The sequence below is a fragment of the Euprymna scolopes genome, chromosome 19 (assembly GCF_053919585.1).
Source record: "Euprymna scolopes isolate OS-2025 chromosome 19, ASM5391958v1, whole genome shotgun sequence".
Lineage (NCBI taxonomy): Eukaryota > Metazoa > Mollusca > Cephalopoda > Sepiida > Sepiolidae > Euprymna > Euprymna scolopes.
In genome coordinates, this window is record NC_136500.1 from 36,077,825 (window position 1) to 36,102,261 (window position 24,437).

The 24,437-nt window shown below is 35.6% G+C and overlaps 1 protein-coding gene across 1 annotated transcript in view; it reads left to right on the plus strand.

The window, feature by feature from the left end:
* The window catches only part of LOC145303525 (metaxin-1-like), a 71,374-nt gene that overhangs the window by 3,080 nt on the left and 43,857 nt on the right, over nt 1–24,437 (plus strand). Inside the window, exon 2 of the mRNA XM_080144978.1 lies at nt 19,274–19,343. Coding sequence (XP_080001104.1) covers nt 19,274–19,343 — 70 coding nt within the window. The remainder of the gene's footprint in view (nt 1–19,273; nt 19,344–24,437) is intronic.

A 24,437-nucleotide genomic window follows, 5' to 3' on the forward strand; every position in this document is an offset into this window, starting at 1 on the left:
ACTCTAATTTGTTTTTTTTAGAGGTAATCGAGGTCACTGACAACAAATCTGATAATCAAACCCATCGCAAATTTACCATTTGCATGGTATTAACCCCTGAACCCAGAGACTATTTTCCGCCATTTTACAGCTTCTGTTTACGCTACGCGCGGTAACAAAAACGACGGAAGGTGAGTGTGCCTTCACGTAGCAAACTGCCTTTTCACATGGCGTACGAATCTTTTGTGGAACATTTAAAATTATATGAAAAAGAAGAAAAGCACTCTAAGTGAGAGGGGGTGTCGGAAAAACATTTTTTTTTTTTTTTTTTTTTTTTTTCTTGGCGGATAATTTCAAATCGGAAGAAAAAAATTGTCTAAAACAAAATTTTAAAATACATTATAGTACGTTTTGGGGGCATTTTTTTTTTTTTTTTTTTTTTTTTGTCTTGCGTAGTTTTTAATGCATTTTAGACAAAGTTTTCACGAGCGGTTTGCAAAAGCCATTTTTATGTTTTTCATTCTTTTTTTTGGGGGGGAGGTAATTATAATACTTGTGTGCTTATTGTGCTTACAGTTTAATTAACCGTTTTTTCGTAAGTAACGCGCCGACATTTACTGATTAGAACACCATTTAACATTTTTAGGAGATTTTACTGTTTACATTGGGGGTGGGGAGTAGCGTTTGGGCGCCCCCCGCCCCCAATGTAAACTGTAAAATGTCCTAAAAATGTTAAATGGTGTTCTAATCGGTAAATGTCGACGCGTTATTTATGGAAAAACGGTTAACAGTAAAATCGCCTAAAAAAAAAAAATGTTAAAATGTATTCTAATCTGTAAATGGCGATGCATGCGTTACTTACGAAAAAACGTTTAATTAAACTGCAGAAGCATCTGTTAAGCCACACAAGTTCTATAATTGAATCCCCCCCCCAAAAAAAAAGAACGAAATACAAAAATATTTTGTGTTTGTTTTTGTAAACCGCATTAAAAAACTACGTAAGACAAAAAAAGAAAGAAAAGAATACCCAAAAAACTTTGCTAGTAAGTGGACAGTTGATTCACTTCAGGAAGTTGTTGAAAGAAAAAAAAAATCCCCCCCAAAAAGTACTATAATGTATTTTTTTTAAATTTTGTTTTAGACAATTTTTTTCTTCGAATTTTAAATTATCTGCCTATGAAAAAAAAAAAAAATTTTTTAATTCTGTTCTGAACATTACCAACATTACCCCCCTCCACTTGGAGTGCTTTTCTTTTTTATATAATTTTTAATTTTCTACAAAAGATTCGTACACTATATGAACAGGCAGTTTGCTACGTGAAGGTATACTCAACTGCCGTCTTTTCCGTTACGTGTAGCGTAAACGGAAGCTGTAAAATGGCAGGAAATAGTTCCTGGGTTCAGGGGTTAATACCATGCAAACGGTAATTTTGCGACGGGTTTGATTATCAGATTCATTGTCAGCGACCTCGATTGCCCCTAAAAAAATCAAATTAGAGTGGTCAATGTTCTGTTGTAGCGTATCCCTATATTTGCCAAAAAATAGTTTTGTTTTCAAACTTTGAATTACTTTTTTTTTTTTTTTTTTACACAGTGATCACTTATCAAGGCCCGGAAGCCACTCAGGGATAAGGGTTATTGCAAGTACATTACGTTAGTGTGGAGATTTGAAGTGTTTACTTAAGGGGGCGGTTCATTAGGAATTTGTTAACATTGGACTTGAAGACATCCAAGTTGTAGTCCGGTGGGAAGCAGGCAGACGGAACAGAGTTCCACAGGCGTGCAGTCCTAAGAAAGAAGCTTTGTTCATGGAATCCGCGTTTTGATTTAGGCACAGATATAGAGTGAGGGAAATTTTTCACAGTGGATTCAGCTAGACGGGTGTTTTTCGTGAAAGATTGGCGAGGGGAGACCAGAGATTGGAGTTCAGACGAGCACCTGCCATGGAAATAACGATAAAACAAGGATAGGCTCGCAACGTCTCTCCTGTGGGAGAGAGGTTGCAGGGTAGAGAAAAGGGCATCCCCCACTAAGCCACGAAGTCTATTTTGTACTCTATCAAGGCAGACAGTTAAAGTTTCATTTAAAAAAAATAATGGCAGATCAATGGATCGGCCAATGGTCTGCAGAATTTTTTTTTTTTTTTTTTTTTTTTTTTTTTTACAAAGGCAACACCACATTATCAAGGCCCAGAGGCCACTCAAGGATAAGGGTTAAAGAGTGTACAGTAGAAGTTGGTCAATATAGTAATCATTAGTAATGAAAATTTGGTAAATTTAATAACTTATATGGAACGGCTCACCAAGAACTTATTTACTTTAGACTTGAACAAAACCATATTGTAGTCAGCCGGAAAGCAGGAAAACGGAAGACAATTCCACAGGCGTGCAGTTCTAAGAAAGAAGCTTTGTTCATGGAATCTACGTTTAGGTTTAGGCACAGATAAAGAGTGGGGGAAATTATTGATAGTGTTTACAGCTAGACGAGTGTTTCTTGTGAAAGTTTGGCGAGGGGGGACCATAGATTGAAGCTCAGTTGAACACTTTCCATGAAAATAACGATACATCAGAGACAAACTCGCAACATCTCTTCTGTGAGATAGAGGTTGCAAGGAGGAGAAAAGGACATCTCCTACGAGGCTACGAAGTCTATTTTGAACTCTATCAAGGCAGGACAAGTTCTTTCTAGCAGCTCCTGCCCAGATGTGGCAACAGTATTCCATCCTTGGACGTACCTGGCTCTTATATAGATAGAGAATAGCATCAGCAGTGAGATATCTACTGGATCGATAGAAAGATCCCACCATTTTTCCAGCGGCCTTGGCAACAGATTTGATATACGTGTTCCATTTAAGATCAGGAGTAATGGTCAAGCCCAGAAGCTTGTCAAAACTTGAGGCCTCCTGAAGACGAGAGCCATTCATTTCAATTGATGACAAATGTGGATTAGAATGTTGATGATGTAAAGAGAGAAGCTTGGTTTTAGATGCATTAAAAGTAACCAGCCACTCCTTTCCCCATTGTACTACGTGCTCAAGATCAGAGGAGAGAGAATTGGAGAGAACTTGCTCGTTTACTGTCTTAGATGTGGTACCATAAATGGTAGTGTCGTCAGCATAAATGTCTACAAATGATGTAAGGATATGATTTGGAAGATCATTAATGTAGATCAGGAAAAGAGTTGGGCCCAGGATGGATCCCTGAGGGACACCGGCATTAATATTGTGAGCTTCTGATTTTTGCCCCTCAACTACTACTCTTATGAATCTATCAGAAAGAAATGATTTAATAATTGAGAAGACTTTTCCAGCTATACCATAGCTAGCGATCTTATGAAGTAAACCTTTATGCCATACCCTATCAAAGGCTTTAGATATGTCAAGAGCAATTGCCCTAGAAAGATTGCCACCGTCGAGAGATTTGCTAATCCTATGAGATATAACTGTAAGGACATCTGCTGTAGATCTAGCAGAACGGAAACCATATTGAGTGTCACTAAGAAGGTTATTTTTGTTGAGATGTTTGATTACTTCTGTATTTAATACAGATTCTAGCAACTTACTCATGACGCACAGGAGACTTATTGGCCTGTACTGAGAGGGGGATGAGCGATCACCTGAATTCTTAAATACAGGGCATACTGATGAGATTTTCCAGGGAGATGGGAAACTATTCTCCTTAAGACAACGTTTAAACAGTTTTGTAAGTATGGGCGCTAGTTCAGGTTGAAGTTTTTTGAGTACTATGATTGGAATACCATCAGGGCCAGTTGCTTTACTGGAATCAAGGTTTTTGATTAGTTTGGCAACATCACGTACAGATATACGTATATCACATAGCGTGTTTTCTGATACAAGAGGAAATATTGGGGGTTGGCGGTCTTGGTCGCAAAGGGTAGAATTAGCTGCAAAGTTCTTGACAAAGAGTTTGGCTTTGTCTGATGCTGACGAGATTACCTCAGATCCATTGATAATAGTTGGGATGGAGCACACGCTTCTGTTCAGGATTCTGTTTGCTATTTGCCAAAACTGGTGGGAACCAAGCCGCTGCTCAGCTACTTTGGACTTAACAGATTGAGCATACAACTTTCTTGCGTTCCTTATTACTTTCTTACAATGGTTGCTGGCAGTCCTGAAAACGGCTTTAGTTTCCATACATCTATTACGTTTGAAGCAGTGGAAAAAGTGATTTCTGTGCGCAATGGCAGCAGCACATTCTGGAGAGAACCATGGCTGGCTGTTAGGTTTTTGCTGAAACTTTTTAGAGGGTATGAAATGGTCAATGCCTACAATTAACCATTCAGTTAGGTCTAATACTATAGAGGACACATCCTTTTTAAACATGGAATGCAGAGGTAGATCAGATATAAATGTACGGAAGCTATCCCAGTCAGCCTTAGTGTATCGATATACTGTACGATGAAGAGGTACGTCTGGGGACTTATTACATTTCATTTTTATCTTAATTGATACAACAGAGTGGTCGGAAGATCCAAGAGGCGACAGAACAGAAACTGAACATAGTTCAGGGCAAGTTGTGAGAAAAAGGTCTAGTAGGCTCGCATACTGGCCGTCATTATCGGGCACACGGGTAGGTTCCTGAACAATCTGAGTGAGGTCATAGGCAATGGAGAAATCATGACAGAACCTCCCCTCATCATCGGTCTTGTTTGAGTGGGTCAACCATTCGACGTTGTGAACATTGAAGTCTCCACATACGTGAATGTTAGCTGCAGGATAAGTAGAAAGGACTTGGTCAATTTTCTCAGATATGCTTTGAAAGATAGTAACTCCGCTGTTGTGGGGGCGATAGAGAGTAAATATAAATGCAGTAGTGTGAGCTAAAGCAACCCGGAAGCACATATAAGGTAAGTTAGGATCTTCCCTGGAGATGTCCCTCCCACATGGAAAGCTATCTTTAATATAGGCACATATTCCATGCCCATGGCGATCTTGGGGGTCAGATTTAGAAGTTAAGTTAGAGTATCCTGTAATTGCAAACTCATCAAGGGAAATAGCCTGTCCAATGCCAGTTTCACTTAAAAATAAAAGGTCTGGTTTAGTCTCCTGTAATTGAGTTTCAACCTCTGGAAGGTTAGAACGTAGACCCCTGATGTTGGAGAAGGAGACATGGTAGTAGGGGTCTACGTTGGAAGTTGGAGAACCGGGTTTAATCGTGTATTTTTTCTTGAAACTTGTCATGATGAAATTTTGGAATTTGTGGACTAGGTCGACAGATTTACTTAGAGCAGGACAGAGAGGGGAAACTAAGAGAGAAAAAGAAACGAAGAATTTTTTTTTTTTTGTACCACATGATAAGGTAAAGCCGTAACAATTACCCACTAGTATGGCATCGAGAGGCCCCACCAGAAGCTACTGCATGGTCCAGATTCCATTCACCAAATGGCAATACAGCAGCCCCAGTACTTTGCACCTGCTGATAGGACAGCCTCCTTAGTGGTTAATCCAAGGTTCGGGTCCCTGACTATCAGGCGGATAACGTCAGCCCAGACAAAACGTTTACCTCCAGCACCCTTACTAGTGACATGGCTACAAGGATAGACATAGAAACAGAAAATTTCCACCAACTCTGCCAACTGTTCGCGCAAAAATACTGCCAACCTAGAAAACAGCTTTTTCTTCTCCCTTTGTCAGAAAAATCACTCATTTAAAAATGAGGACTGAGGGACAAATAAGAAGAAGCGAGAGTAACAGGAGCTGCCGATAACGCATCCACAATGCGTTTTCTACTCTCCATTAAAAAAAAAAAATAAATAAATAAATAAAAAATAAAAAAATAACCATTAAGTATTGTACTTAAAAGTCCAACGGACCTGTTTAAGGGAAAGTATGGTGATAGATTCCCCTCCCACGAACTAAAAATGAGTACAATTAGGTAATCTATTTTTGCAATCAACTCGGTAGATAAATAAACATTTATGGACGAGAAAAAAAAAAAAAAAAAAAAAAATTAAAGCTAGCATTTAATACAACAGAAATACATAAATTAAATACTGAAATAAAATGTAGTTATTAATATTTGAATCTTAAAATAAAAAGTGCGAATTAATAGAGAAAATCACTTATCACAACAACGCATTCCGTCTCCAAACTAGTGAAGAATTTAACTTTTAATAGCGTTCAGAAGATTTTTTTTTTTAAATTAACCGTTAAGAGAAAGCGTGATTTTATTCTGAACTTTAACTAATCACGTTTTAAGCAACTTATGATATAAAACAAAATCGGATGGGGGGGGGGTTCTTCCGAAGTTACTTGGTGACGATTATAAGTAATTGCGAGATAAGATGGGAGCCAGAAATTAGGGGTGGGGGACTGAAAATGATAATATAATGGATTGATTATACAATATTTAAGATCAACTTGGTAGATAAACATTTATGGACGAGAAAAAAAAAAAAAAAAAAAAAAAATTAAAGCTAGCATTTAATACAACAGAAATACATAAATTAAATACTGAAATAAAATGTAGTTATTAATATTTGAATCTTAAAATAAAAAGTGCGAATTAATAGAGAAAATCACTTATCACAACAACGCATTCCGTCTCCAAACTAGTGAAGAATTTAACTTTTAATAGCGTTCAGAAGATTTTTTTTTTTAAATTAACCGTTAAGAGAAAGCGTGATTTTATTCTGAACTTTAACTAATCACGTTTTAAGCAACTTATGATATAAAACAAAATCGGATGGGGGGGGGTTCTTCCGAAGTTAGTTGGTGACGATTATAAGTAATTGCGAGATAAGATGGGAGCCAGAAATTAGGGGTGGGGGACTGAAAATGATAATATAATGGATTGATTATACAATATTTAAGATCAACTTGGTAGATAAACATTTATGGACGAGAAAAAAAAAAAAAAAAAAAATTAAAGCTAGCATTTAATACAACAGAAATACATAAATTAAATACTGAAATAAAATGTAGTTATTAATATTTGAATCTTAAAATAAAAAGTGCGAATTAATAGAGAAAATCACTTATCACAACAACGCATTCCGTCTCCAAACTAGTGAAGAATTTAACTTTTAATAGCGTTCAGAAGATTTTTTTTTTTAAATTAACCGTTAAGAGAAAGCGTGATTTTATTCTGAACTTTAACTAATCACGTTTTAAGCAACTTATGATATAAAACAAAATCGGATGGGGGGGGTTCTTCCGAAGTTAGTTGGTGACGATTATAAGTAATTGCGAGATAAGATGGGAGCCAGAAATTAGGGGTGGGGGACTGAAAATGATAATATAATGGATTGATTATACAATATTTAAGATCAACTTGGTAGATAAACATTTATGGACGAGAAAAAAAAAAAAAAAAAAAAAAAAATTAAAGCTAGCATTTAATACAACAGAAATACATAAATTAAATACTGAAATAAAATGTAGTTATTAATATTTGAATCTTAAAATAAAAAGTGCGAATTAATAGAGAAAATCACTTATCACAACAACGCATTCCGTCTCCAAACTAGTGAAGAATTTAACTTTTAATAGCGTTCAGAAGATTTTTTTTTTTAAATTAACCGTTAAGAGAAAGCGTGATTTTATTCTGAACTTTAACTAATCACGTTTTAAGCAACTTATGATATAAAACAAAATCGGATGGGGGGGGGTTCTTCCGAAGTTAGTTGGTGACGATTATAAGTAATTGCGAGATAAGATGGGAGCCAGAAATTAGGGGTGGGGGACTCAAATTGATAATATAATGGATTGATTATACAATATTTAAGATCAACTTGGTAGATAAACATTTATGGACGAGAAAAAAAAAAAAAAAAAATTAAAGCTAGCATTTAATACAACAGAAATACATAAATTAAATACTGAAATAAAATGTAGTTATTAATATTTGAATCTTAAAATAAAAAGTGCGAATTAATAGAGAAAATCACTTATCACAACAACGCATTCCGTCTCCAAACTAGTGAAGAATTTAACTTTTAATAGCGTTCAGAAGATTTTTTTTTTTAAATTAACCGTTAAGAGAAAGCGTGATTTTATTCTGAACTTTAACTAATCACGTTTTAAGCAACTTATGATATAAAACAAAATCGGATGGGGGGGGTTCTTCCGAAGTTAGTTGGTGACGATTATAAGTAATTGCGAGATAAGATGGGAGCCAGAAATTAGGGGTGGGGGACTGAAAATGATAATATAATGGATTGATTATACAATATTTAAGATCAACTTGGTAGATAAACATTTATGGACGAGAAAAAAAAAAAAAAAAAAAAAATTAAAGCTAGCATTTAATACAACAGAAATACATAAATTAAATACTGAAATAAAATGTAGTTATTAATATTTGAATCTTAAAATAAAAAGTGCGAATTAATAGAGAAAATCACTTATCACAACAACGCATTCCGTCTCCAAACTAGTGAAGAATTTAACTTTTAATAGCGTTCAGAAGATTTTTTTTTTTAAATTAACCGTTAAGAGAAAGCGTGATTTTATTCTGAACTTTAACTAATCACGTTTTAAGCAACTTATGATATAAAACAAAATCGGATGGGGGGGGGGGGTTCTTCCGAAGTTAGTTGGTGACGATTATAAGTAATTGCGAGATAAGATGGGAGCCAGAAATTAGGGGTGGGGGACTGAAAATGATAATATAATGGATTGATTATACAATATTTAAGATCAACTTGGTAGATAAACATTTATGGACGAGAAAAAAAAAAAAAAAAAAAAAAAATTAAAGCTAGCATTTAATACAACAGAAATACATAAATTAAATACTGAAATAAAATGTAGTTATTAATATTTGAATCTTAAAATAAAAAGTGCGAATTAATAGAGAAAATCACTTATCACAACAACGCATTCCGTCTCCAAACTAGTGAAGAATTTAACTTTTAATAGCGTTCAGAAGATTTTTTTTTTTTAAATTAACCGTTAAGAGAAAGCGTGATTTTATTCTGAACTTTAACTAATCACGTTTTAAGCAACTTATGATATAAAACAAAATCGGATGGGGGGGGGTTCTTCCGAAGTTAGTTGGTGACGATTATAAGTAATTGCGAGATAAGATGGGAGCCAGAAATTAGGGGTGGGGGACTGAAAATGATAATATAATGGATTGATTATACAATATTTAAGATCAACTTGGTAGATAAACATTTATGGACGAGAAAAAAAAAAAAAAAAAAAAAAATTAAAGCTAGCATTTAATACAACAGAAATACATAAATTAAATACTGAAATAAAATGTAGTTATTAATATTTGAATCTTAAAATAAAAAGTGCGAATTAATAGAGAAAATCACTTATCACAACAACGCATTCCGTCTCCAAACTAGTGAAGAATTTAACTTTTAATAGCGTTCAGAAGATTTTTTTTTTTAAATTAACCGTTAAGAGAAAGCGTGATTTTATTCTGAACTTTAACTAATCACGTTTTAAGCAACTTATGATATAATTAGGCATTAAAGGGTTACCATTGAAACGCAGTAGCTTCAGAAGTTGGTCCATTTTGGATTAGATTCTATATGAATAAATTGTGATAATTTGGAATATGGAAGATGAAGGAAAACCGGTTAATAAGGCTTTATTTATCCAGAATCACTGGTATGCTTAAATAGAATAATGAAAATTTGCTAAAATTTTACACAAAGTAACAATCCTAATATGACAAAGTACGTAAATTAAGACTTAAATAAAACCATTAAAAAAAGCTATTTTGTAGTTCACATTATTAGACTCAATGTCCAAAAATAACACAACATCAGAGGGAATAATTGTCAGTTATAATCCTTAGCATAACGAGAAACAAGTCCTCATTGCGAAAGTCATTGCGAAAAATAAATTCATGGAGATAGGATGGGAAAAGATCGCAACTTTCGTTTAACACGCATCCACATGTTCTTGACGTGTTCGATGTGGATGTCTGGATTGTCCGGGTTCACAAAATGTTGCTGATGAACAACAAATGAGTGAAGGTAGATTTCGCCTCCAACCTGGTCAATGTTTGCATTTGCTGACCCAACCATTGGATATTATATAGGAACCAAGCAAGATATGATGACAAATGAGTGGTTCTAGTGTAGCTGCCAAACGGTCAGGTACCTCAATAAGAATTGTCCTCTCTAGACTCTCTCCTGTGATATTTTCTGGGAAAATACCTTCATTATTCAATTTTAACAACCAATGGGTCTTGATTGGTATCTATGTCACCAATTTTAATTTACACACCTAAAATGCACTTTTACCCCACTTGTATTATTTTATTGAATACTAGCAGGCCGCTCAGCATTGCCCAGTTGTAAAATACACATAAATATCCTATTTCTTATTTATTATAAACAAAAATACCATAAGTATTAAATGTAACGTTAAATTCCTTTTAAAAACATGAAGTAAAAAATGGAAAGAAACTGAGATATGTGCATGCAAGTATGTTTTTCTAAACAGTTCACTTATTGGAAGTAAAAAAAAAAAAAAAATCACAGATCGAAACCAAAATCTAAAGGCAATGAGTCAAGTACGATAACCATAAGGCCAGCTTGACACATTTTTTAAAAAGTGTTTTCAAACCTACTTATTCTTAACATAAATGATCTGTCATTTGAACGATTCACGCAAGTGCATTTGTGAAACAGTTTACAAACAGATGAAAATCCGATCTCCATGTTCCAATTTTTCAATTTTGACCCCTTAGCAGCCATTTTTTTTTTTTTTTTTTTTTTTTTTTTTTTTGAAAACGGGTTAAAAAGTTTTCCACATGTGATTACCTTATATACCCAGTTTCAAGTCTGTAGATCAAAAATTTGTTGAGTATATAGGTCGAGAAGTGGTCCTCTCACTCACACATATACACACATATATAGAGTGTAGATTTTCTGTTAAAATATTAATAATGCCATCAAATAAAAAAAATCAAAATTTACTAATAGATAATGAAATTTTGTATAATAATCAGGTACACCGCAACTCCTCAAAAGGGTATGTATAGTACATAAATATGTATATAAATACAGGATAAATGTATAATTATCAAAGAAAATGAGTCATGATGTGTATGCAGGGGAGCATCAGGTGTGATTTGGGGGAATTTCAAGGAGCATTGAAGGTTTCAAAGGATACAATGTCTCTGTAACCAACAACTGATGTAAGCAGTTTGTTTCATGCTTCAGCAATTCTGACTGTGAGGTAATGTTTCTGAAAGTCATGGAAGCTGTGCTGTTTTCTGACTTTGTAGGCATATCCACATGTGTCAGACATATGAAAATCAAAAATACACTACAGATTACCGTTGACAAGATGGTTAATAATTTTGTGAGTGTTTACCAAGCCAGTTGGTTGATCATGAAATCAAGAATTTGTTTTTTTGTTATTTGTGGTTAAATGATGATCAAGTAGGTTTTTTTTTTTCCCCCCCTTTATTTTTTAAAGGGACGTTTTGGGTTTTGTTTACATTTAACGTCTCTGATTCTTTTGCACCCCAAAGGCACGCTGATATGACATTTTAAAGTATTTGGATAGATCTTTAAATCGCAGGGCGTCCATGTTCTTTGTTTTAATAAGATGTTTGAACTAAAGTTGAACACGTATCAGAGAAAGATAAATGCACGTAAAATATATCGTACAGAATTTCCATCGGATCACACTGGCACAAATAAGAATATAACACAATATCATAAAGAGTATTAAATAGTATTATATATTAAATATACTAAATTAAGTATTAAATATACAAGTATTAAAAAAACATTAACAAAAAACGAATATGCATATTCCCATTCCACCCTTACGTCCTGATTTGCTTCAGTTTGTGTCAATCCGTCACACCTCTGCATTGTATTGTCTTATGTAAAGTACCTTTATATACACAGTAAACAATGCTTTAAGCAAACTACATTAACCTCTTATTCTTTTGTTACTTCATCATTTATGGTGTAGTAAAGAATCTCTTCCCAGTGTCTTCAATCAATGTTTTAGTGAATGACATCATTCCTTTGTGACGTCATCCTCATATTTTTGGAATCTTATGAAGGATTTACCAACTCTGTTTAAGTGAGTGACATCATCCCTTTGTAACATCACCCATTATGCACAAAGGCAAACATATAGGACTAGCCTGGGTGTTTGGAGGTGTGTATTGAGCAAAAAAAAAAAAAAAAGAAAAGAAAAAGTGGTAGTAGGTAGGCTCGAACCCATACTGAAAAGGAGGAAAAGAATGTGGGGAAAAAAAAAAAAAAAAGTGACGTCTTTGCTATTGTGCCCATCGCCAAACCGGAAGTTGCGAAGGTTTAAATTAAGGCTAGTCAATCAAAGAGGGGATGCCTTTCAAAAACATCGGCAAAGAAAAAAAAGCGACTCTCTCCCTGTAGAAAAGTTCCTAGTTAAGGGCGAAGGAATTAATGTTTTTAGCCAATTTTTGATATTTCTCGTCTGAAGGGTTGAGCTTAAAAATGATACAAATCTTGTGAAAATCTGTCGCTTCTGTCAAAAGTTTAAGACATACATACATACATGCATGCATTTAAACAGACAAGTGAGATCTATATTATGGATAACAAGTAGCATCCATAGCATTTTAGTAGCATGCTAGCAGAGAGACTCAACGTTGCCCGGGATTGAATGAGGATCAACAAATGTTCCACCTTACCATATTTTTATTGTCATTAAAATCGGTGAAATCACCCATTTTTCAATCAAATTGATTGATTGTCTGCTCTATTTGGGGACCCACTGCAGTACACTGGGAGGAAACTTTACACGCTTTCCCACAGTGACTTGGTCCGCAATACATTGTAGTCTACATTGCACTGTACCATTGATCTTATCAAATTATTTTTTCATGATATAATGGCTTGAATTAAAGTTTAAAATTTAAAAGTCAAATATCATGTTTCATTTGTGCTCGAAAAAGAAACCTTCATTTTGAGCCTGCCCCTGTCTCATCAAAGAACCTATTGATTTTATATGCTGGGCTCTTCTGCTTGTGCAGTGATAAAATTTCTCAAATGCACTTGTGACGTTAGTCTTTATAATGTGTTAACTTTGTTCAAAATCGGACTGTTTGATTAACGCTTTCTCAATACTTATCTGAAGTATTCAGATACAAAACCTATCTAAGAACACTCCCAAACACAAAGTATTTTTGTGAAATTTCATATAAATGCAGCCAAACTGTTTCGGAGTCCATAGGGAACAGACCCGCACGCACGCACACACACACACACACAGTGCCTTTTATATATATATATATCTATATCTATATATAGATATTTATCAATATAGATAACAAATAGGTCTTGGCTGATCTAGACTATGATTTTGAATTCTAATGAATATTTTCATTAATTGAAATGTCTCTAAAATTCTTCTATTGGTAGGATATATAGTTGTTAGAATTCAACATTTCTAAAGTGTTTATGAATCCTTATCTAAAAAATTCAGAAACATATGAAATCTGTACATACCCAAATGAATTTGAAAATGGAAACATTTGAATATTCCAAATGATACACATTTTTAATAATCTAACATTAGTTTGTTGAATATGCATTCCAATTATGGCTATAATTACGTGATGTCTTTATTTTTAGTTGAAAATCTTCCTTTCAGTATTTGTCTTCAATTTTTCCTTTTTTTGCATTTTCATCTCAAACCGTGTACAGTGCCACTTTGATGTAGGGGCTACTATCTGGGGCATAAATTGCAGGGATACTATGTAGGGATTTGAGCAACAAGATGTCTGTTTACATTACACTTGAACTTCTGCATGTCAGTACAGTCAGGGAAGCAGGAACCTGGAAGTGAATTTCCAAAGTCTAGCAATCCTGAGGAAGAAACTATTAGAGTAGAAGGCTTTCTGACATCTGGAAATCTGTGTGTGGATGTGATTTTGCTGCTTGTTGAATTTATTTATGTTGAGGGGAGGGTACAAGGGTTTGTAGTTCGTTGAAACACCTACCATTAAAATATTTGTAAAAAAGGCAGATGGATGCAACATTCCGTCGATGGGAAAGAGATTGAAGCCTAGCTGACAGTTTGAGACCATTTAGATTGGTGACTTTTGAACCTTGTCCAGGAGTGAAACGTTAGTAGCAGATGCACCAGCCCAAATGTGACAACAATATTCCATCCATGGGTAAATTGTGGCCTTACAGAGATACAGGATACTTTCAGGTATAAGTAACTTTTTAGCATGGTAGAGAGAGCCCACCTTCCTTGCAGCAGCCCTTGCAATGCCCTCGATCTGTTCCAACTCCTATTCCCTGTGAACGTTAAGCCGAGGAGTTTGAATGAAGTACTTTCAGGTAATGTATCTTTAGCCAGAGCTATTGGTGGTTGAGAAGGTTTCTTGTAATTATTGAAGGAAACAGGCTTAGTCTTGGCAGCATTAAATGTTACCATCCATTTTTCTCCCCATTCCACTACAGACTAGAGGTTTTCCACCATTGCCTTAAATATGTGTTCATTTGTTTTCCCCTCGGGCCTTTTATAGAGCATGGTGTTGTCAGCAAATATACCCATCTCAGAGACAATTTTATCAGGGAGGTAATTTATGAATATCAAGAATAATAAAGGTTCAAGGATTAACTCCTGAGGTACACCCGCACTTATATCATATTGTTTAGACATACTACCATCGAGAACAACCTGGATTCTTCTCTTATTTAAGAAAGATTTAATTATGTTAAGGATTTGTCCAGTAATACCATAGGATCTGATTTTCATGAGAAGACCATGTTGCCATACTCTGTTAAAAGCTTTAGATATACAAGGTGTGCAAAAAGTCACTGAATGGTTTTAAACATTGTCTGAGAAGCTCCATGGTGTCTCTCGTCATATGTGCCTTTGTCCCATCTTGTTATAACCATAATCCAGGTCTATTTTCAATTTGTGGGCACAGGATGTTAGAAAATGCTGTCACTGTTACTGGAGAGAGATAACGAACTATGAAGGCCCAGTATCTCTTTCCAGTAATAGTGACAGCATTTTCATCTCGATCTTCAAAGAATAAGGTGCGATAATCTTGTCCATTACTGCAAACCATACAATGCACTTTATGGGATGCAACTGCTTTTGATGAATTGCCCTTAGATTTTCAGAGCCCCAAAATCTGTAATTTCGGTTAACAAATCCATTCAAATGAAAATGGGCTTCCATCTGACATAATAAACTTTTGCAGAAAATTGGAGGTTATTTTGAACTGTATACTGAACCCTTGTTTGAAAATTTTCAGGCTTCAAGTGTTGAACAAGCTGCACTTTATAAGGAAAGAGTTTTAAACTGTGCAGAATATTGTATCGTGAGCTTCGACATATCTCAAGTTGTGTGGAATGTTGTCGAATCGCGGTTTCAGGATGCTGTTCCACATTCTCTTACACTCTTTCCCTATTTTCATTTGTGACGACTTTTCAAGGTCTGCCAGCTTGCGGAAGATGAAGTACAGCCTCTTGGTCTTCAAATCGGCGAACAATGTTTCAAATTGTGTTGTGACTTGGGCTATCTCTTACATGAAAATGCTGTCGATAAGCTCTGAGTCAAATAATTGACCTCTGTTTTTGATAAAACAATTTCACAACTTGTGTATGGTGTTGAATGCTGTACTTATCCATAATTAATTTCCAAAATATTATTTATAAAATATCTGAAATAGAGAAAAAAATAATCTACAAAAATTTTCCACCCTTCAGTAACTTTTTGAACACCCTGTTTCTAGAGCTAAGACCCTACCCTCCTCTTATCCAGTGCATGGTATATACGTTCAGAAGAGATTAAAGTTGGGATATCTGCTGTAGAATTATAAAAATAGGTAATGATTGCTCGTCAACATTAGAACGTTCAAAAATATTTTCAAATGATCCCTTCCAACCAGTTTTTTATTTATTTATTTATTTATTTATTTTATTTTTATTATTTTTTTTTTTAAATAATTGATACATGAGAAAGAAAGGCATGAATGCAGGTGGATGACATATAATGCAATCACTTCAACTACTTTTTATGCCTAAATAATGTGGCCAAACTCTCACCTCTTGGTTGATGAGTTGATTTACTACTATTTCTCTGTTGCCAGGCATGCATGAAATGGCCTCTTGGTTACCAAGTGTGCGTGTGTGCAGTCACTCCCTTCGCTGACTGGCATCCATGCAGCTGCCTCTCGCTGTGCAATCATAAATACTTTCTTTAGAATTCTTCATAAAGTTCTCTCTTATAAACCAACTAGCGGTCGTGCCTGGTGTTGCCCAGGTGTTTGTAGGTGTGTATGGAAGGAAAAAAAAAAAAATGTGATAGTATGACAGGTAGGCAGGCTCGAACCTGAACAGCGAAGGAGGAAAAGAACGTGAAAAAAAGTGTAGTAGGCAGAAGCCTTGAGGTGAAGGTGAAAAAGAAAGTGAAAGAAAACGTGAGATTTTACCGTTGTGCCATGATGTGAGAGGAAGTGAAAAGCATTGGAATTTAGCGATGTTTATCAAAACGTTGAGATGCAGAAAGCAGAAATGAAATCACGCACTTAAGTTTGGCTGTAGGCCAGTTAAGTTTTCAGCTTTCCGTCTGCCGTATTTGTTTCCCCACGATGTTGGGTACAACCAGCTCCTCACAAAAGGGAAGTGTCTAAATGAAAGCAATTGTCTGATATGAAGGATTTGACCCACAGTGATTAAAGCTAATTGCGTGGAAGTGTGTGTGTAAGGGTGTTGGTTGAGCAAAAAAAAAAAAAAAAAGTGGTAGTAGGCAGGCAGGCTTGAACCCATACTGCGAAAAAGGAGGAAAAGAACGTTAAAAAAAAAATGTGACGCGTTAGCTGCTGTGCTCATCATCAAACCTGAAGTGACGTAGATTCCAATTAAGGATAGACAATCGAAAAGAGGCGGTAACTTTAAAAATGTTGGAAAAAAAAAAAATGACTGCATTCCTGTAGAAAAGTTCCCAGTTGAGGGTGAAGGAATTAATGTTTTTGGCCAATTTTCCGATATTTGTCGTACGAAGGGTCGAGCTTCAAAATGATACCGATCTCATGAAAATCCGTCGCCTCTGTTGAAAGTTTTTGCGAGACATACATACATACATTTAAACAGACAGGTGAGATTTATATTATAGGTGTACCAAGAAAATATTAAGTAATTATTTTTGGTCCCCCGACAAAGGAGGGATTAGACCTAGTAATTCACTCCTGTTTGTCTGTTTGTTTTTCAATAACAATACCTTGGATTTTTTGGAAATTTTGCACAAACATTAGTCATAGTGGCAGTAAATTTTTTCCAAAATGGATTTTCTGGATTAACTCTAGTTGCCCCCACCTCTCTATGAGCATTATAGGGATAAAATTGCCCCCGAAATTGTTCATCCATTTGTTTGTTTGCATTTTTCTCAATAATTGCACTTTGGATTTTTTGGAAATTTTACACAAACGTTAGTCATGGGGCAATTTTTGCCAGAACGGATTTTCTGGGATAACTTTGGTTGCTCCCCTAGGGGCCATTATAGGAGTAAAATTGTCCCAAAATCGTTCGTCCATTCGTTTGTTCACACATTTCTCAATAACCACGTCTTGGATTTATTGAAAATTTTGCACAAACATTAATCATTGTGAAAGTAAATTTTTAACTCATGAAGGGGGACCTTGCATGCTCAACTTGTTTTATTTATTTATTTTATTTTATTTTTTTAAGAATATCTTGACCTTCAGGCTGGGATCAAAGTTTTGCATCCTCTGATCTGGCGATTGGCATATAATGTGTCACCCTTCAATGGAGTGTGAATTCAGTTCAAGCAAAAATGTCTGATTGTCTTCATTTTGACACAACTGCAGAAAAAAAAACTACCCAGCACACCTCCTTCAGATACTCCCAGAACTGCTTCAGTTTGAAATCTGTCAAAAAAATTAACAGTTCACAATTAATCCCGTGTGGCCTTTATTGATAAAGACATGCTTGCTTTCTTCAAGCATCAGCTTATGGTTAAAATCCGATGCAATACAGCATTATATTCTATGGAATTTAACAAAAGGTGGATGCAAGTTGTATGCTTGTGTGTACGAAATGCAATCAAGTATGATCATGTTTTCCCTGCCTGAGTATAGCAAGTGCAGTTGCTAGTTATGTTGGCCCCTAGCTCAAGTAAGTTAGTATCTTAGCTAGTTGGGTGAATTAATCTTATTCCTGTGTCTTACTATTTTGATAATAGAGCTTGTCCAACATGCCTGCTCTTCACTTTTATTTTACCCCACCCCCCCTTTCCGAATTAAATCTATCTTGAAAGATCACCATTCACTCTCAAACTTTAGCTATATTTCATTTCCTCTCACTCCTTAGAGAGCACCTTGCTTTTTTTCAGTTTTAAACAAATTGGTAAACAGTGTGCAGTCTAATATTAACCTTCTTTTTCTTTTAGTTTGTTTTTGTCTCTCCTCCCCTCGTCTATCGAAAATTTAATCCCTATGAAATCTTCTATTATAATAAATCTCACCTGTCTGTTTAAATGTATGTATGTATTTTTGCTTAAAACTTTCGACATAAGCGACGGATTTTCACGAGATCGGTATCTTTCGGGTGACAAATATTGAAAAATTAGTTAAAAGCATTAATTCCTTCACTCTCAACCAAGCACTTTTCTACAGGGAGGGGTCGTTTTTGTTGCCAATATTTTCGAAAGTCATCCCCTCTTTTCGATTTACTAGCCTTAATTTAAACATTCGTCACTTCCGGTTTGGCGATGGTTGCAACAGCAAAGATGTCACTATTTTTTTTTTTTATTCATTTATTTATTTTTTTTTTCACATTCTTTTCCTCCTTCATGGTACGGGTTCGAGCCTGCCTGCCCACTAAATTTATTTTTTGCTCAACGCACACCTCCAAACATCCGGGCAATATCGGGCACTCAGGCTAGTATATTTATAAACAAATTTCAACTATCATATAGAGTAAACGTGGTTTTGTCGTTATTGAAAGTGATGAACAAATGGCAAAAAGATGAAAGAAACAATGTTCGGATGAATAGGTCAAAAATACAGATGGCCACTGATCCCCTTCTCTGCTTATCACACTTGATGACCTTGTATCTAATTTCTAAGTTAAAGTTATTTGCGAATAAACAAGTTAAAGTGTAGTAACTATTCAGTGTTCAATCAGACTGAAGCAATTTTTATTTTATTTTTTAGCTCAATCTAAAATACCTCCTTTTGGGAAGCTGGATTTTCTCCATAATAAAAACTAACCTCTTGTGTTTAACTCTGCCCTTTAGGGGGGGGGCAAGTAAATAGATACTTTCTTTAATCTGTTTTTTAATACTTTTCTTTCTTTTTTTTAATTTTTATTTTAGACGTATTGTAAATTCTCTGGAGTTCCAGTAAATGTTAGAAAAACAGGAAATCCTTTCAAATCTCCTTCTGGTAAGAATTATTTTTTTCTTTTTTATTTAAATAAACGATCTTTACACTTCAGGGCTTTACAGATAAATTTATCTTTAATTGACCTTTTACAAGTAAATAATATTTCATTTATTAGCCAAATAGAAAAGTTACTAGCCAAACCCATGTGAGTTTTGGAATATGACACCTTCATTCTGTGACGAGTATATACATCATAAAGATTTTTTTTTTTTTTTTTATATTTTTTTTCTTAGTAAACCTAATTCTAAATAAGCACCTAATTTTATGTTGAGGCGATGGTATAAACATTTGAAATTCTTCAGATGTTTTTAAACAACCTTCATTAAAAAAAATAAATAAATAAATAAATAAAAAAATATATATATTGTTCTATTAAACCTTTATTGTTTAACTAATTTGACTTTGCTTGTTTTATTTTTAAAAAAATAATGGTTAAAAAAACATTTTTCACTCGGTAATTAGCTTTGGAAGATTGTCGGTGGAAAAAAAAACACGATTGCCAAGAGATAAGCATTTTATTATTTCTAGTTGCTACTTGGAAAAAAATCACTCGCAAATCTGACTGTTTCATTTGCAATGTAAAGCCATGCACTTTGCATTCTAAGTAGACTTTTTTCATGGTAGATTTTTTTGTTTACATTTAAATTTAAAACCTTATATATTTTATAAACTATCACATTTTCATTTCTAAATGGACAGGTAGTGTTTAAAATTTGTCCAGCTCTGCCTCTCGTACTCCATACGTTGACTTGCACTCCTTTGTGAAGAAGAACTCAGTCAAAAGGAGAACTCCAATGTGATAAGTATTTAATAGCGAAATTCTATTAGGATCGATTATAACAGCCAAATAAACAATTATTGGTTACTTGTCAGTTAATACATGTCTTGCATAGATTACTAAAATGTAGTACAAAGTCTAGTGGGTTGCAGTTGGGCAAGCTGGTAGGTCAGATATTGGATGCAGTGAGGTTCACCAAGTTCTTTGACAGCCAGGCTTGTATCTTCCAGCTAGTATGAAAGGATGTTGAGTCTTGTTGTCATGTGTATAAGATAAGGGTTAATGAGTGAACGGTAGTCACAGAGACAACAGCATATTAATGGTTAGTGGTGGAAATGGGGTAGAAATGGATTATTTAGGGGTGGTCAGCTCAACGAAAATTTGTTTACATTGAACTGTAGTCAACTGGAAAGCAGGCCAGAGGAACGAAGTTCCACAGGCGGGCAGTTCTAAGAAAGAAGCTTTGTTCATGGAATTTGTTTAGTTCTAGGCACAGAAATTGGGAAAAACTGTTGATAGTTGCTGTAGCTAGACGAGTGTTTTTTTTGTTTGTTTTTTTGTCAAAGTTTGGCAAGGAGGGACCATAGATTGAAGCTCAGACGAGCACTTGCCATGAAAATAATGATAATTACCTGGTAAATCCAGAGATTCACTCCATTATCAGAATGCAAATATAGCCATCAGTATTTATCCTGGAGCTTTTGCCGAGTTCTATCTTTTGAACCTGACAGCGACAAACCCCAATGTTCTTACAGCATCAGATTGTTGATTATGCATTTATCTCTGACATCATACCTACAACTACCTAGTGGATCCAAGATTTAACTACCTAGCTTAATATGCAGCTCTAGATGTTGGTGCTGAGCCTGAGGCCCTCATAATAGCATGACTTCACCATCACTGCTGATGATGGTATCAGATTGTTGATCATGCATTTTTTTTTCTCTCTCTCTCTGATGTCACTTGAATTTTACAATGCCTTTTTGATCTTTTCTATCCTCTGAAATCTCCTTATTTGTCCTTCCAGCACAAATCCCAAGAAGAATTTTTCGTCTCTTCCACAAAAATCATCCACATTGTGTATTTTAAATTTGTGAGATTATTTGTATTTTTTTCTTCTCTGAAATTGCTCCAGACAAGACATGAAGCCACTTGATGTAAGGAGCTTAAAAAAAAAAAAATAGAATACTATTTCAATGTCAAAAACTTGCCAACAATAAGTGTTATATAGAATAGATTTTGGCACAGAAAACAGCAATTCTTCCTTTGTCGGAAACCTTGCTCGTAAAATGTGAGGACTAAAGGACAAAATCATGGAAGTGATATTGATATGTGGCTGCCAAATGGCATTCATGTACTTCTAATTAGCTTAGTAGTGGTTGTCCTCCAACAATTCTCTGAGAATATTATCGAGTGGTTATGCTAGATTAGGGGTCAGCAATCTTTTGAAGAACAAGAACCAATGTAATGCTGTTGAGGAGGGCTATGTTATTAAATAATAAGCATACTTACCTGGCATTGTCTGGGACTATATTTTCATTTTGTTGTTTCTTTATTTTTTAAACCCAATTATATTTTTGTAGGATTATGAAAGTAAAATGTAATTATAACAGTAAAATTTGATCATTAAATTATTAATTGAACCAAATTGTTATAAATCTGTAACTCATTTTGTTAGTTGTTTGTAAGATTTTGTTTGTTGTTTGTAAGATGAAACTCTGATAATTTATTTTGTTTGTTGTTTGTAAGATGAAACTCTAATAATTTAAACTCGATAGATAACAACAAACTTACACCTATTTATATGGGAGGGGAGATTATCATCAAAAGTGTCCTAAATTTTTAACTTAGCACCGGACTTACTACTTAGATATTAAGTAAGTCCTGAATTTTTAACTTAGCACCGGACTTACTACTTAGATATTAAGTAAGTCACTTTTCCCCATTCCCCTCCCCCCTTTTTTTTTTTTTTTTTTTAATGGAGAGTAGATAATACAGTGGATGTGTTATCGGCAGCTCCAGTAACTCTCGCTTCTCCTATTTTGTCATCCAGTCCTCATTCAATGGGTGATTTTTCTGACAAAGGGTGAAGAAAAAGCTGCTTAAAGATCGGTAGTACTTGGTGACCAGTAGTCTGAGATGTCGGAAATTTTTCTGTCTCTATCTGTCCTTGTGGCCATGTCACTAGTAAGGGTGCTGGAGGTAAACGTTTGTCTGGGCTGACGTTATCCGCCTGATAGTCAGGGACCCGAACCTTGGATTAACCACTAAGGAGGCTGTCCTATCAGCAGGCGCAAAGTACTGGGACTGCTGTATTGCCATTTGGTGAGTGGATCTGGACCATGCAGTAGTCTCTGGTGGGGCCTCTCGATGCCATACTAGTGGGTAATTGTTACGGCTTTACCTTTTCGTGTGCTACAAAAAATAAATTTCCTGTCTTTTTCTCTCTTACTTTCCCTTTCTGTACTGCTCTAACCAAGTATGCCGACCTATTCCACAAATCCCCAAACCTCAACATGAAATATCTCCAGAATAAAAACTCGATTAAACCTAGAACCCCATCTTCCAACGTAGACCCCTACTACCAGGTCTCCTTCTCCAACATCAGGGGTCTACGTTCCAACCTTCCAGAGGTTGAAACCCAATTATAGGAGACGAAACCGGACATATTATTTCTAAGTGAAACTGGAATAGGGCCGACCACTTCCCTAGATGAGTTCATAATTAACGGATACTCAAATTTAACAGCTAAATCTGACCCCCAAGATCGCCATGGGCATGGAATATGTGCCTACATTAAGGATGGCTTCCCGTGTGGCAGGGATATCTCTAGAGAAGATCCTAATTTACCCTATATGTGCTTCAGGGTTGCACTTGCTAACACCACTGCATTTATATTTGCCCTCTATAGGCCCCACAACAGCGGAGTTACTATCTTTAAGAGCATATCTGAGAAAATAGACCACATACTGTCTTCACATCCCTCGACTAACATCCACATATGTGGTGACTTCAACGTCCATAACGTGGAATGACTGACCCATTCAAATAAGACAGACGATGAGGGGAGGTTTTGTCATGATTTTGCCATTGCTTATGATCTCACTCAGATTGTTCGCGAACCCACCCGTGTGCCCGATACACCCGGTCAATATGCAAGCCTCTTAGACCTTTTTCTCTCAACTTCCCCTGAGCTATGTTCATATTCCGTTCATTCTCCTCTAGGATCCTCCGACCACTCCGTCGTATCAGTTAAGATAAAAACGAAATGTAAGAAGCCCCCAGACGTACCCCTCCACCGTACTGTATACCGATACTCTATGGCCGACTGGGATAGCTTCCGTACATTCATATCTGATTTACCTCTGCACTCCATGTTTAAAAAGGATGTGTCCTCTATAGTATCAGATCTGACCGAATGGTTAATTGCAGGCATAGACCAATTCATACCATCTAAAAAATTCCAACAAAAACCTAACAGCCAGCCATGGTTCTCCCCAGAATGTGCTGCTGCTATCGCGCACAGAAATCACTTTTTCCATAGCTACCAACGTAATAGATGCACTGAGACTAAAGCTGCTTTTAGGTCTGCCAGCAACCACTGTAAAAGAGTAATAAAAAATGCAAGAGAGCTATATGCCCAGTCTGTTAAATCTAAGATAGCTGATCAGCGGCTTGGATCCCACCAGTTTTGGCAAATAATAAATAGGATCCTGAACAGAAGTGTGCGTTCTATCCCAACCATTATCAATGGACCAGAGGTCATCTCATCAGTATCAGACAAGGCCAAACTATTTGCAAAGAACTTTGCAGCTAATTCTACCCTATGCGACGAAGGCCATCAACTCCCCATATTTCCTCCTATAACACAGAACAAGCTAGGTAACATACAAATATCCGTGCATGAGGTCGCCAAGCTAATAAAGAACCTAGATTCCAGTAAAGCAACTGGCCCTGATGGCATCCCAATTATAGTGTTAAAAAAGCTTCAACCAGAACTTGCTCCCATACTTACGAAACTATTTAAGCGCTGCCTTAAGGAGAAGTGCTTTCCGACTCCCTGGAAGACCTCATCAGTTTGCCCTGTATTTAAGAATTCAGGTGATAAGTCATCTCCCTCTCAATACAGACCAATAAGTCTCCTGTGTGTTATGAGTAAGTTGCTGGAATCCATATTAAATAGAGAAGTAGTCAACCACCTCAGCAGGAATAACCTTCTTAGTGACACACAATATTGTTTCCGCTCTGCAAGATCTACCGCAGATGTGCTGACGGTTATATCCCACAGGATTAGTGAATCTCTTGACAAAGGCTTC